Consider the following 12,070-nt stretch of genomic DNA (forward strand, 5'->3'; position numbering starts at 1 on the left):
AGACATAGTTGTTTACAGAAATGGCAAGCGGTTTTGTTGTAAATAAACTTTTGAGTTGAATAAATGCAAACGAAACTACACATTTTTTTCTGTTTTCCTTTTAGAGTTCACAATGAACTGCCACTTTTAATTGACAGAAAATATTCCTGAGCACTTTTGCAGATGTCACAACGCCACTATTCAGCCTGAACAACATTAGATTTAGGTTGAAGAAGTGTGCGCCCCCCCCCCCCCCCCCCCCAAATGTAGGCCCCTTGTAATTTTCTTTCTGCAGACAGCAGGTCTGATGCTGGCATAGCTTCAATGAGAAAAGTGTTTTGATTGTAAGTGTTGAGCAGAAGTGGGTCAACAACGAAAAAGCAACTATGGTGGTTCAACGGTTCTGTGATTTACAACAGTCCATGGCAATAAGTAAACAAAGCATTCTAAGCTAGTGCATTGCATGAATGTCAGTACAATGTATATATTGTAATACCTTTGTTATCCTATAAAGCATTAGTATTAATGTGTTCAAGTTTAATGCGTTTGTTTTAATGATTTTAGTATGATTCATAGCCATGAATGCAGCTGTAAAGTGTAAAAATGCTTAATATGAAATCATAACAAACTTATGGGCCACCACTGCACATTCTTTTGTTGATACAAACTTGTGCAGAGTGTGAAATTGTTTTGATAATACTTACACTTCTGGTCTAAACATTAACTTGACATTTTTAGTTTTGAAGATGTAAATGTATATTTACGGTGTATAATGTGTAGACACTTGTACAAAAATATGAATAAAAAACAATGTAGTATTTATCAGTAATATAATGAAAATGCTGTGAAATGTGAATATTTAGTTTGCAAGTCAATTTACGTGTGCACTCCTAAATTTCCTTCCTGTGCTCCTAAAATTTTAAGTTAGGGGTTATCGCACTCCTCGCAAAAAAATGTTAGTCTGCAGCCCTGATGTATATGCTAGAAATGGGTAAACCACCATAAGCGAGTCTGCCCAAGGGGAGAAGTGTCCCACGTTGTCCCTCAGAAACATAGCCCTTGTCCTGCCTTGTGCATATTAGCAGTTGGTCCCTAATGTAACCTAAGATTTCAGGTGTTTCTTGATAAATAGATGAGATAGTAGATAAGTGTGTGACACTCATGCTCAATGCACGAGCTAAGCTAGAGCTTGTTAGAAAGAGCGAGCGATAGATAGATAGATAGATAGATAGATAGATAGATAGATAGATAGATAGATAGATAGATAGATAGATAGATAGATAGATAGATAGATAGATAGATAGATAGATAGATAGATAGATAGATAGATAGATAGATAGATAGATAGATAGATAGATAGATAGATAGATAGATAGATAGATAGATAGATAGATAGATAGATAGATAGATAGATAGATAGATAGATAGATAGATAGATAGATAGATAGATCACAACCCAAGGCCCTCTGTAAACTTTAATGACATATTAGCAAGTGGGAAACATTTGCAGAAAATGCTGCATTGAGGACATGCATAAAGTCAATGGAGATTTATATGTCCGGAGGGAAAGTGTGTATTTGTATGGGCACGGCACAAAAGTCCATTAATCACATTTCTTTAATGACATCCCATTTTGCTCACAGCCTTTACACCGTATAGAGCTTATTTACATTATATCTTAGGTCTGACATAATTTATCAGCCAGTGCTACTGTGCATTCGGCGACATCAATACAACCAAACATTTTAGTTGATTGGGCTGTAAATATAACATCATTTACATAACATGGAATCACTTAGTGGACGTGTGTGTGGGTGGCTCAAAGAATAATATACCTTAGAGAGACTAGCATGTAATCTATGACTCAATTTTTCTATATATACCTCTCTATAATATTCTTTGTTAGTACTCCCTGGTCTAACACTCCCCTAAACAACATGTGCATGTAAACCAAACACATAAAGCTGAAATGACTTAAATTGCCTTCAGCCAATTTTACTGTATGTGCTTTTATGTTCAAGCGTTAGACTAGCCAAATTCATCAAACGTCACATGTTCTGCTCTCCAGAGAAAGTGGGCAATTTATTCTCTTGTCACAGACAGGGGGATTTGGCTGTTTCACAGCCATAAATAATTCCATCCATCCATCCATCTATCATCTACCACTTATCCGGGGTCAGGTCGCAGGGGCAGCAGCTTTAGCAGGGAAGCCCAGACTTCCCTCTCCCCAGCCACTTCAACCAGTTCCTCCGACGGGATCCCAAGGCGTTCCCAGGCCAGCCGACAGACATAGTCTCTACAGCAGGGGTGCTCAAGTTCGGTCCTCGAGAGCCCCTATCCAGCCTGTTTTCCATGTTTCCCTCCTGCAGCACAGCTGAAACTAATGATCAGCTAATCAGCAAGCTTTGCAGAAGCCTGATAACAATCCTGATCATGAATCAGGTGTGTTAGTGGAGACAAACATGGAAAACAGGCTGGATAGGGGCTCTCGAGGACCGAACTTGAGCACCCCTGCTCTACAGTGTGTCCTGGGTTGTCTCCGGGGCCTCCCGCCGGTGGGACATGCCCGGAACACCTCTCCAGGGAGGCGTCCCGGAGGTATCCGAACCAGATGCCCTAGCCACCTCAACTGGTTCCTCTAAACGCGGAAGAGCAGCGGCTCGACCCTGAGTCCCTCCCGGATGACCAAGCTTCTCACCCTTTCTCTAAGGGAGAGCCCAGACACCCTGCGGAGGAAACTTGTGTCTGGGATCTTGTTCTTTCGTTCACTACCCACAGCTCGTGACCATAGGTGAGGGTAGGAATGTAGATCGACTGGTAAATCGAGAGCTTTGCCTTTCGACTCAGCTCCTTCTTCACCACAACGAACCGATACAGAGTCCGCATCACTGCAGACGCTGCACCGATCTGCCTGTCGATCTACCGCTCCCTCCTGCCCTCACTCGTGAACAAGACCCCAAGATACTTGAACTCCTTTACTTGGGGCAGGATCTCATCCCCGACGGAGAGGGCACTCCACCCTTTTCCGACTGAGGACCATGGTCTCGGATTTGGAGGTGCTGCTTTTCATCCCAACCGCTTCACACTCGGCTGTGAACCGCTCAAGTGAGAGGTGAAGATCACGGGTCTGCATAAAGCAGAGATGCAATGTTGAGACCACCACACCGGACCACCTCAATGCCTCGGCTGCGCCTTGAAACTGGCCATAAAAGTTATGAACAGAATCTGTGACAAAGGGCAACCTTGGCGGAGTCCAACCCTCACTGGAAACAAATTCCACTTACTGCCAGCAATGCGGACCAAACTCTGACATCGGTCGTACAGGGACCGAACCTCTTCTTCTTCTTCTCCAAGTCCATCCACCCTCGAGGAGGAGGGTGTAGAGAGCTGGCCCACTGTTCCACGGCCGGGACGAAAAACCCACTGCTCCTCTTCAATCCGATATTCGACTTCCCGACACCCCATCTATACACAGTGTTAATGGTGCACTGCTTTCCTCTCCTGAGACGCCGGATGGTGGACCAGAATTTCTTAGAAGCCATCCAGAAGTCGTCCATAAAAAATTGCGAAAGAATTGATGATGAGAATAGAAAAAAAGAATTGAAGAATTTGGAGCTACGCAGTTTTATTTAGTGGCAGCTCCCATTGTCGTTATCGGAGGACTAGCTACAAAGTGTCTGTCTGTCTATCTGTCCGTCAGCCCAAACCCACCCACCCAACCACCTGTCCGTCCTATCTATCTATCTATCTATCTATCTATCTGTCTATCTATCTATCTATCTATCTATCTATCTTACTCTTCTCATTCGACGCTGTGGGAACTGTGCATGGTCGATTAATATTTTGCAATTGTAGGTCCCACCGGTCCATGTTTGGGCTGTCAGAACAGCAAACCCGTGGGAGTGGCATACTTTACACTTCTGTGCATGCACAGTAGGAAATTACATAATGAGTTAGGGGTTAAGGTTGGGGTTAAGGGTTAGTGTTCCAGATAGAGGATACAAAGCGGCAGCGATGCCGTCATACGGGTGACAGAACACCGGCCGTTCCCGATGGTGTCTGGTCGCCTCGTTCACTAACCACTATCCGAGTCCCCACACCTCCAGCCTCCAACTGCTTTCCCGGTGGGCCGAATCAAGGCTTCTTGATGGTCGCTGGTGGGAGTCTCATAACCAGCCGCTTACCATGCTAGCAGGCCACGGTTGCCAGATACTGTGTCAAATATTCCCCACAATGTACTGTACACTGTTTTTACTTTGCTGGAAAATCAGGAGATTTGCAGGAGAAGTGACTGATCGGGTGCCACGTGGAAGATAGGGTTGAAATTTGGGAGTCTCCCGCCTGAGTCGGGAGAGTTGACAAGTATGCCACAGCAGGAGGCTGACGACCATGCAGAGCAGACCTTGACGCTCTAACAAGTCAGACAACGGACGGATGAAAAAAACTAACTGTCACTAAAAACTTCAAGGTTGCATGGCAATAGAATAAAAATGCATTGATGTTGTATGTGGTGCATCCCACACAAATATCCGATTGAGTACAATTTAAAAAATGAAAGAAAATATTACCTTGTTGATTTAAACAATGTTCTGTTCAGCTTAATGGCTTGTTTGGGTGAGTCAGAGTGTGTATGTGTGTTGGAGCAAGTGAGTGTAGGTGTGTCCTAGAATAGAGAAGTGGAAACCAAGAGATTTATTAACATTTAACTTTTCTTAAACCAAAGCAGGAAACAACTTTCTAACATCTGATCTGTGGTAATTTTCCCCCAGTTTATTTGATTGGATTGAGTCTATTAGCAACAATATGTCTATTTTTTTTTCATCTCTTGCAAATGTCACTTGATCAAACCCAGAAAACAGGTGAGTCTTGACGGTTGTTACCTGAGCCCTTTGGCACTGTGATGTCATTTTCAGTCTACAGCAAGTGGCAAAATGGCCGACCCTTGAGATGGATAAACGGGGGGATTTTGCTGCTTAGCTCACATTCCACAAACAACTTATTCATCACAATACCGTGTTTAGACAATTGTGTGTGTGTGTGTGTGTGTGTGTGTGTGTGTGTGTGTGTGTGTGTGTGTGTGTGTGTGTGTGTGTGTGTGTGTGTGTGTGTGTGTGTGTGTGTGTGTGTGTGTGTGTGTGAGGGGGGTGACAATATAACATATTACTGTAAAGAAAATGTTTTGGTTTGACTTCGGCTTTAAATGATTTGTTGATTGAATGGGAATGTAGGTAATCAGGATTGGGCGTGGTGAGTAAAAATGAACTCAGGTTTCCATTAAATTTGATTAGCGACGATTTAATAATAATATAACAAGGAGACAAGTACTTTTTTTACACACAATGAGGTAGCTTTGAATATTTGTTGTTTGTTTCTTTAATGAATCCAATCATAATTTAAAAAGGGCATTTTATGTTTACTGTACTTGAGTTATCCATCTTAAGCATTTAAAATTGGAATTGGGCAAATACTTTGTTATTATTATTATTATACAACACTGTATAGTGGTATAGGCATTCATTTGGAAGTGGGCACTTGCTACAAAGTATTCGCAATAAATTCAAAATGGACACAAATATGCATTCCGCTGTTAATGTACTGTTCGAGGCCAGAGAGATGCACAAAATAAAGTACGAGAAATTGTTTCTCACGCAGAATGAAAAGCACATAATGTTCAAACCTGCATCAGGAGATAAAATGAGTGACTGAGTAATGCACACCCACATTCTCTGCTACAAACTATTTGAGCAACATTATTAGACACCCACGACCAGAGCAGAGTGCGGCACAAAGTGTACAGGTGCAACTCACATCAAGCCACAAAGCTACTCACACGTCCTAAAAATACTGAAGCTCATTTTAAAGGGAATCCATATTAAAGGGAAACATGCTAATCTGTAAACATGATGATTATTTTTTTGTGGGAGGGAAGGCGATTTTACAGTAGACAGTAAAACCTATGAAGTCCTACAGCCACGATGCCATACAATTCTGAATTCATGGGAAAACTAAATGTCCATAGCTGCACAAAGCCTCTGAGCTTAAACCGTTGTGATGTATGATGTCACAAAATAAACCTAAAAAACAGGTGCAGTTAGTATCAAAGGATTAAATGCGGGCATGTGCAGTATCTTTGGATATTTTGTTTTTCTTTTGTGACAAATATTTGCAGTAAGAAGGGCCAGCTTCAACAAGGCAACAAGGTTAACAGAAAAACACGACAATCAGATGAATTGCCAGACGTAGAAGTAGAAAGTTGGGGTGGGAATCTTTGACTCTTTCATGATTCTTTTCAATTCAGATTTTTGGGTCTGCGGGTCGATTCAGAATCGATTTTCCATTCAAAATGATTTGATTGACAAGGATTTTTGCTTCGATTTATAGATGTGCAAAAAATCGTCATGGTCTACTCCAATCTGGCTCGCTAATGCTACTTAGCACGCTTCTCGTGGCACTTTGATTACTCAAAAGAACGGTTATTCATACAAAACGCTTCAGGAGTGTATACAGACAAGCATCTTAACATTACTCACCAGCATATGCTCTTCCTACGCTGCAAAAAATCAACTTTTACTGGCATGCTTGATCTTGACTTTTTCCTTCTAACTCGTGAATGTGGCTACAACTTAAATGTGTATCAGACTGCCCCTAAGTGGCCAAATCGGGTACAACATGAACAGCGCTCCGAATAAAGGCACACACAATCAAGGACAAGACAGTATATAATAATTTAAATAAAATAGGTTTGGGGACATTTAAAATCGATTCTGAATCGTGCTAAATAAGAATCGCGATTCTTAGGAGAATCTATTTTTTTGGCACACCTCTAGTAGAAAGACTGACGACGTATCACCTCATGTGTTGCAACTTGTATTATTGTTTGAACATTTTACTAAGACTGCAACTAACGAGTCATTTACTTTATTTTTATTATTTGAATAATCTGATTTTTAAAAAACACACACACATTTTAACAAACATAACATAGAATATAATTGAAAATACTTTCTTTTAACTTGTCTTCGCCTTTAATGAATAAAATATCTGTACTATGGAAGAGATGTTTGCTAATTCTACCCTTTTCCATGGCAGTCACTGTTGAAATCTTGCCAAATTGGAAGTCAACAAGCATCTGAGAAAAACCAGCAGATGAGCTCCGGGAAACAAGGGCAGGTCATGATACCAATAGGATGGAGTCGGAGCAGGAAGATCTAATTTATTCCTCACATAACTCATCCAATAATCTCTGCTTCTAAATAACACATTGTATGAGATGAACAGGCTCATAAAACTGGGAGGGTGTATAAGAATGTTCAAACTGAATTCATTTTAAGAAAGTGGCAAAGTATAACAATCATTCCAACTTACTGAAATGAGTTGTGGAGAGAGAGGCAGAGTTTGGTCTGAAAACTGTTTTTGTCCTTCCTTTTTCAGAACTCTGCGGTTGCTACAGCTTCTTTCTGCTGTTTTTTCCTTCCACACACCCACTGCTATTATCTAGTCACTTCCCATCCTTACATCTGTCAGACAGTAATAGGAGACCTCAGCTATCCGTATGCTTGCCTCATTATTTTGTTCTTTCACCTTATCGATGCGTTGCTTGTCTTTACAGCATACTGCCAAGTCACCTCGTGTGCTTTACTCACGTCGCCACATCATTACTGGAATCTCGTGTACTTACTGTTCTCATTTGTGACGGTTTATAACCCTAATTCGATCCTTATTATTTATTTTACACTTGTGTGTTTCATCTTGTAGAGCCAACCCTTTTTACACATCCACCATATTCATTTTAATTACTTTGCACAGTGCCCCGTCGCTTGACTTGAACTACAGTACTGTATTTTTGGATTAAATACACTTCAAATATGAATCTTCACTGAGGTCTTATGATATTGGATGACAATGACTCAATGGCTTACATTGTTAGGACACACTGTGAGGACACTCCGGCTTTTTCTCATCTTTCCTTGAGTAGGCTACTCCACTGGCCACCAAGGCAGCCTCGCGCACACACCTGCAAATACAAACACACAGTTAAGGACAGCATGGAAAGATTATGGGGAACATAACATGGCGAGTCTCTTTTAGCAAGTAAAATAGGCAAAGTAAAAAAAAAAACTTTCCCCACTGAATTTTCTATAGTGAGCTGCAAAAGAGAGAGAGGCATGAACAGTTCAGTATCTAAAATGAAACACATTGACAGATAAATTTAAAGAGAGACCTATATAAAACAAATATACATAAAACAAATGGACAATAATGACAATGACCTAATTTTGTTTACGAATGGCTCTAAAAAGAGTAAATGTGTTGTGTTGGCTATATTTCCGATGACTGTTCTAATCACAGGCAAATTAGTTAAAAAAAATTCTCCCTGTAATCACTCCTCTCAAGAACATAATGAATCAGCATGCTAATGAGACCTGAGGCAGCCTGAATGGATTTAGTCATTATCTGTTTTTTTTTCCTCAATGAATGACGAACAGATGAAATCAGTTTCAGCTGAGATCTGATCATGGAAAGACATTGGATACAATCCTGAATATAATATATTAGGGAGGTAAAGGGTCATGTTGGGACAGGACACAGAAAGACTAGCACAACATACATTACATCCATCCGTTTCTATCTTGTTCAGTGTCACGGGGAGTTCACGCTAATCCCAGCTGACTTCAGGCGAAAGGTAGACTAAACCCTGGATTGGTCAACAGTCAGTCATAAAGATTTATAGACAGACAACCTTTTCACACTAACATTCACAACATCGTTGAGCAGGAATTGGACATATCTTCACCCTCTTGCAAAAAATATTATCCATCCGTTTTCTTAACCGCTTGTCCTCACAAGGGTCGCGGGGGGCGCTGGAGCCTAGCCCAGCTGGCTTCGGGCAGTAGGCGGGGTACACCCTGAACTGGTTGCCAGCCAATCGCAAGGTACACTATCCACACTCACAATCCCACCTATGGACAATTTGAAGTGTTCAATTAACCTGCCATACATGTCTTTGGAATGTGGGAGGAAACCGGAGTACCCGGAGAAAACCCATGATAGGGGAATAAACAACAGTGCGCATTCACGATAAACACCATTCTGACATGATAAGGAGGCTGAAAAAAAAACTAAACGTAACACACTAAGCCTAACTTGAAAATAAAGTTTGGGATGCAAATAGCCTTAGTAAACTTTTACTTTGAAGTTGGCCCTCGTCATGGCGTGGTGGCTAGCTTGACTTCCCTTTTAGACGTTTAGGCTTTCTTCCTCGTAGTTTAGATCGACATTGTAGTTGCGACCAACACAACTCTATCCCAAACTCATTTTCAATCGCTAATTTAGGATGCTAAGAAACCGCTAATTAATTACGCCCTCATTGTATGATACGGTAGAAGCCTCCGAGGTAAGTGGCTAGCGGCTAACAGTTAGCATTACCAACGAGTGTCTGGCTGTAAGTGAGTTTGACAGCTGGTACCTGGTTTAATTATTTTTCAATATTATGGACCAAGGCTACTTTGTAATTCACTCTCATGTTTAAAGGAAGGGAATGTGCCTTAAATTGCACTTTGAGGTCTTTTCATAATTCTTAAAAAAATAATAATACATAAATAGAACGTCCTGATTAATTTTATTAAACATTTTTGCCCATTAAAACAACAACAACATTGAACTCAAAATGTCAAACATAGCCGTTTAGATTTTAGGAACACAACTTTAAGCCATTAGTACTTTGTTAGTTGACACATGGACCATGTATAAAATAAGAATGTTTCTGCCTCATATTGCACTTTATGACAGCTATAAGGCTGTTTGAAAGAGCTATATAAATAAAGATGACTTGACTTGACTTAAAGTTGTGTTCCTAAATCCTAAAGGGCTAAATTAGAATGAATCATTTAATGGGGAAAAAGTGCTTTACAAAATAGATGAAGAAAAACTATTATTTATCTTCTTTTTTTTGCTGATCTGAAAAAAAAAGAGGGAAAAAATATCTTATCCGTTGGTCAAATCCATGATCCGATCCAAACCGTGACTTTTGTGATACGTTACACCACTAGCCACAATAAAAAAAATTGCCTTTTTTAAACCAAACATTCTGTGCCCTTTATAAATGCCACCAGGTAGTCTTAAACCATAAGGTTACATAATTATCATGCCTGCCCTCACTTTACAGTATGTAATTTGGACAGCAAAACCTATTAGGAAGAGGCAGTGGCAAAATGTATTAAGCATCCTGTCACATTTCAGCTCCAGTCTGTGTTGCATGACAAGGTCACATGCATCATTGGAGACTCAATTGTGAATCAGTTTAATGGAGCGAAGATAACGCCTAAGCATCCATTTGACTGAGTGGCTCATGGAACCCCTGGTTGATTGTAGATGTTTTGTTATTGACTCGGTTGTCAACTCGTCTGACTTTAAATGTGCTTTGTGCGCGTATTTGATTAATACACTGCAATAGTATGCTTTCCTAAAATCAACAAGTCCAGTTTAGAAGCAATTGTGAATCGGTTCAACCAGCTAAGGAGAGAGAATTTGCATGGCAGACCTTAAGAATGAAAAGTTTTGCATGTATTGGCCACAGATAACTTTCTTTTCATCCTCTCTAACATTGTTGTGTACTTTCCCAGAGCTCTTGCCGCTAGTGGTAGAATGAGGCGATAACTGCCTCACAGCCCAACACCATGCAACCAGAAATCATCGGAATTGACAGATTTGCCATTGGTGCGTTGTACTCTACATCAGTGGTTCCCAAACTTAAGGTCAGAGCACATATTGGTTATTAGATCATTTTTGTATTGCCCTCTTCAGGAGAAAATGCTGTAAACTATAGTTATGTTTGCTTTATTATTTATTAGGGGTCTCAGGCGATTAACATTTTTTAATCATAATTAATTGCATGACTTTTATATCTATCTATTTATATCTAAATGTACAATAAAATGTAAAATAAAATATTTTTTTAAGTTTTCATACTCTTGTTAACATAAAAGTGGAAAAAAAATGCTAAACTAATAGAAATATGGCTGGATCTTTTAGTCATTGATACAGTAATTTAATAATAATTCATAAAAATTGAGTTAAAATTAAAAAGATGTACTGTACTGTAAAAAAACAAGTGTGAAATTAATTTGTGTTGAGGTCATTTTTCTGCCACTATGTGGCATAATTGCATTTGTAAGACATTGGTGACAGCTCAGTGCATTTTCATTTTCATATTAAGAGTTATCTAATCTTTAACATGAAGTAACTTGTGAAATTCTGCACATTTTTAAAATTGTAAAATACAACTTGATCCCAGTTCCCACAAATATATGCATTATTATTCAATTTTTTACTGCTAAATTTTGTGTCTTCTGCGTTGCGACTGGAATTCCCCCAAAACAGGCTTTCCAAGTAAGAAGCGGTTATTAATTGCTCGTTAAAAAAAATTGTGGCGTTAAAGGAACTTTAAATTAACTAAAAATTAAGTTTTGACACCAACCCCCCACAACCACCCCCCACCCCCCAATTATTTATCCCTTGTGTCTTCTGTGTTATTAGTTTATGTAGAGTATACTTAGACTTGATGTATTTAAGTATGGGTTCCGTGGAGGAATATTAGAATCTTGTTATACTGCAATGTCCATTAGCACGCCTGATTTGGCAGTGGGTCAGTGATGGTCTGGGAAGTCCTATCCCTGGAGGTCTGTACAGAATACAATAAGATAATTAGACTGCTGTTAAGTAGTGAGATAAGCTCTTCTGATCCCTCGTCAGACCATTACGCTGGTGCGCTGGGCCCCGGCTTCCTTCTGGTGCATGACTATGCGTTCCCACATGGGACCGAAGTCAGCAGTTCACAGATGACGAAGGCATTGACGCCTTGACCTCAGGGACAGCGTGTCTCACCACAGACTGTCAGGGAAATAACTGACAACGTGATCATTATCTGGGAGGGGATCTTCCATAGCATCTGTTGTGTCATGGTAGGCTGGAGAGGCAGTGCTGCACTGTCCCCTCACCCGCATTTGAAGACTATATTTAAAAAAAAAAAGGGGAGGGTGTTAACTAATACTGATTAGAAATTATTTTCCATTTTAGCTATTTGGTCCATGTT

General features: G+C 40.2%; 1 protein-coding gene across 1 annotated transcript in view; it reads right to left on the bottom strand.

Annotated features, from left to right (window-relative positions):
* Positions 1-12,070, bottom strand: part of pde4ba (phosphodiesterase 4B, cAMP-specific a) — a 171,418-nt gene that overhangs the window by 147,473 nt on the left and 11,875 nt on the right. Inside the window, exon 2 of the mRNA XM_086089090.1 lies at positions 7,899-7,993. Coding sequence (XP_085945216.1) covers positions 7,899-7,940 — 42 coding nt within the window. The 5' untranslated portion in view covers positions 7,941-7,993. The remainder of the gene's footprint in view (positions 1-7,898; positions 7,994-12,070) is intronic.

This window comes from Leptonotus elevatus, chromosome 11 (assembly GCF_054856555.1).
Source record: "Leptonotus elevatus isolate MCC_2025b chromosome 11, RoL_Lele_1.0, whole genome shotgun sequence".
NCBI classification, from domain to species: Eukaryota; Metazoa; Chordata; class Actinopteri; order Syngnathiformes; family Syngnathidae; genus Leptonotus; species Leptonotus elevatus.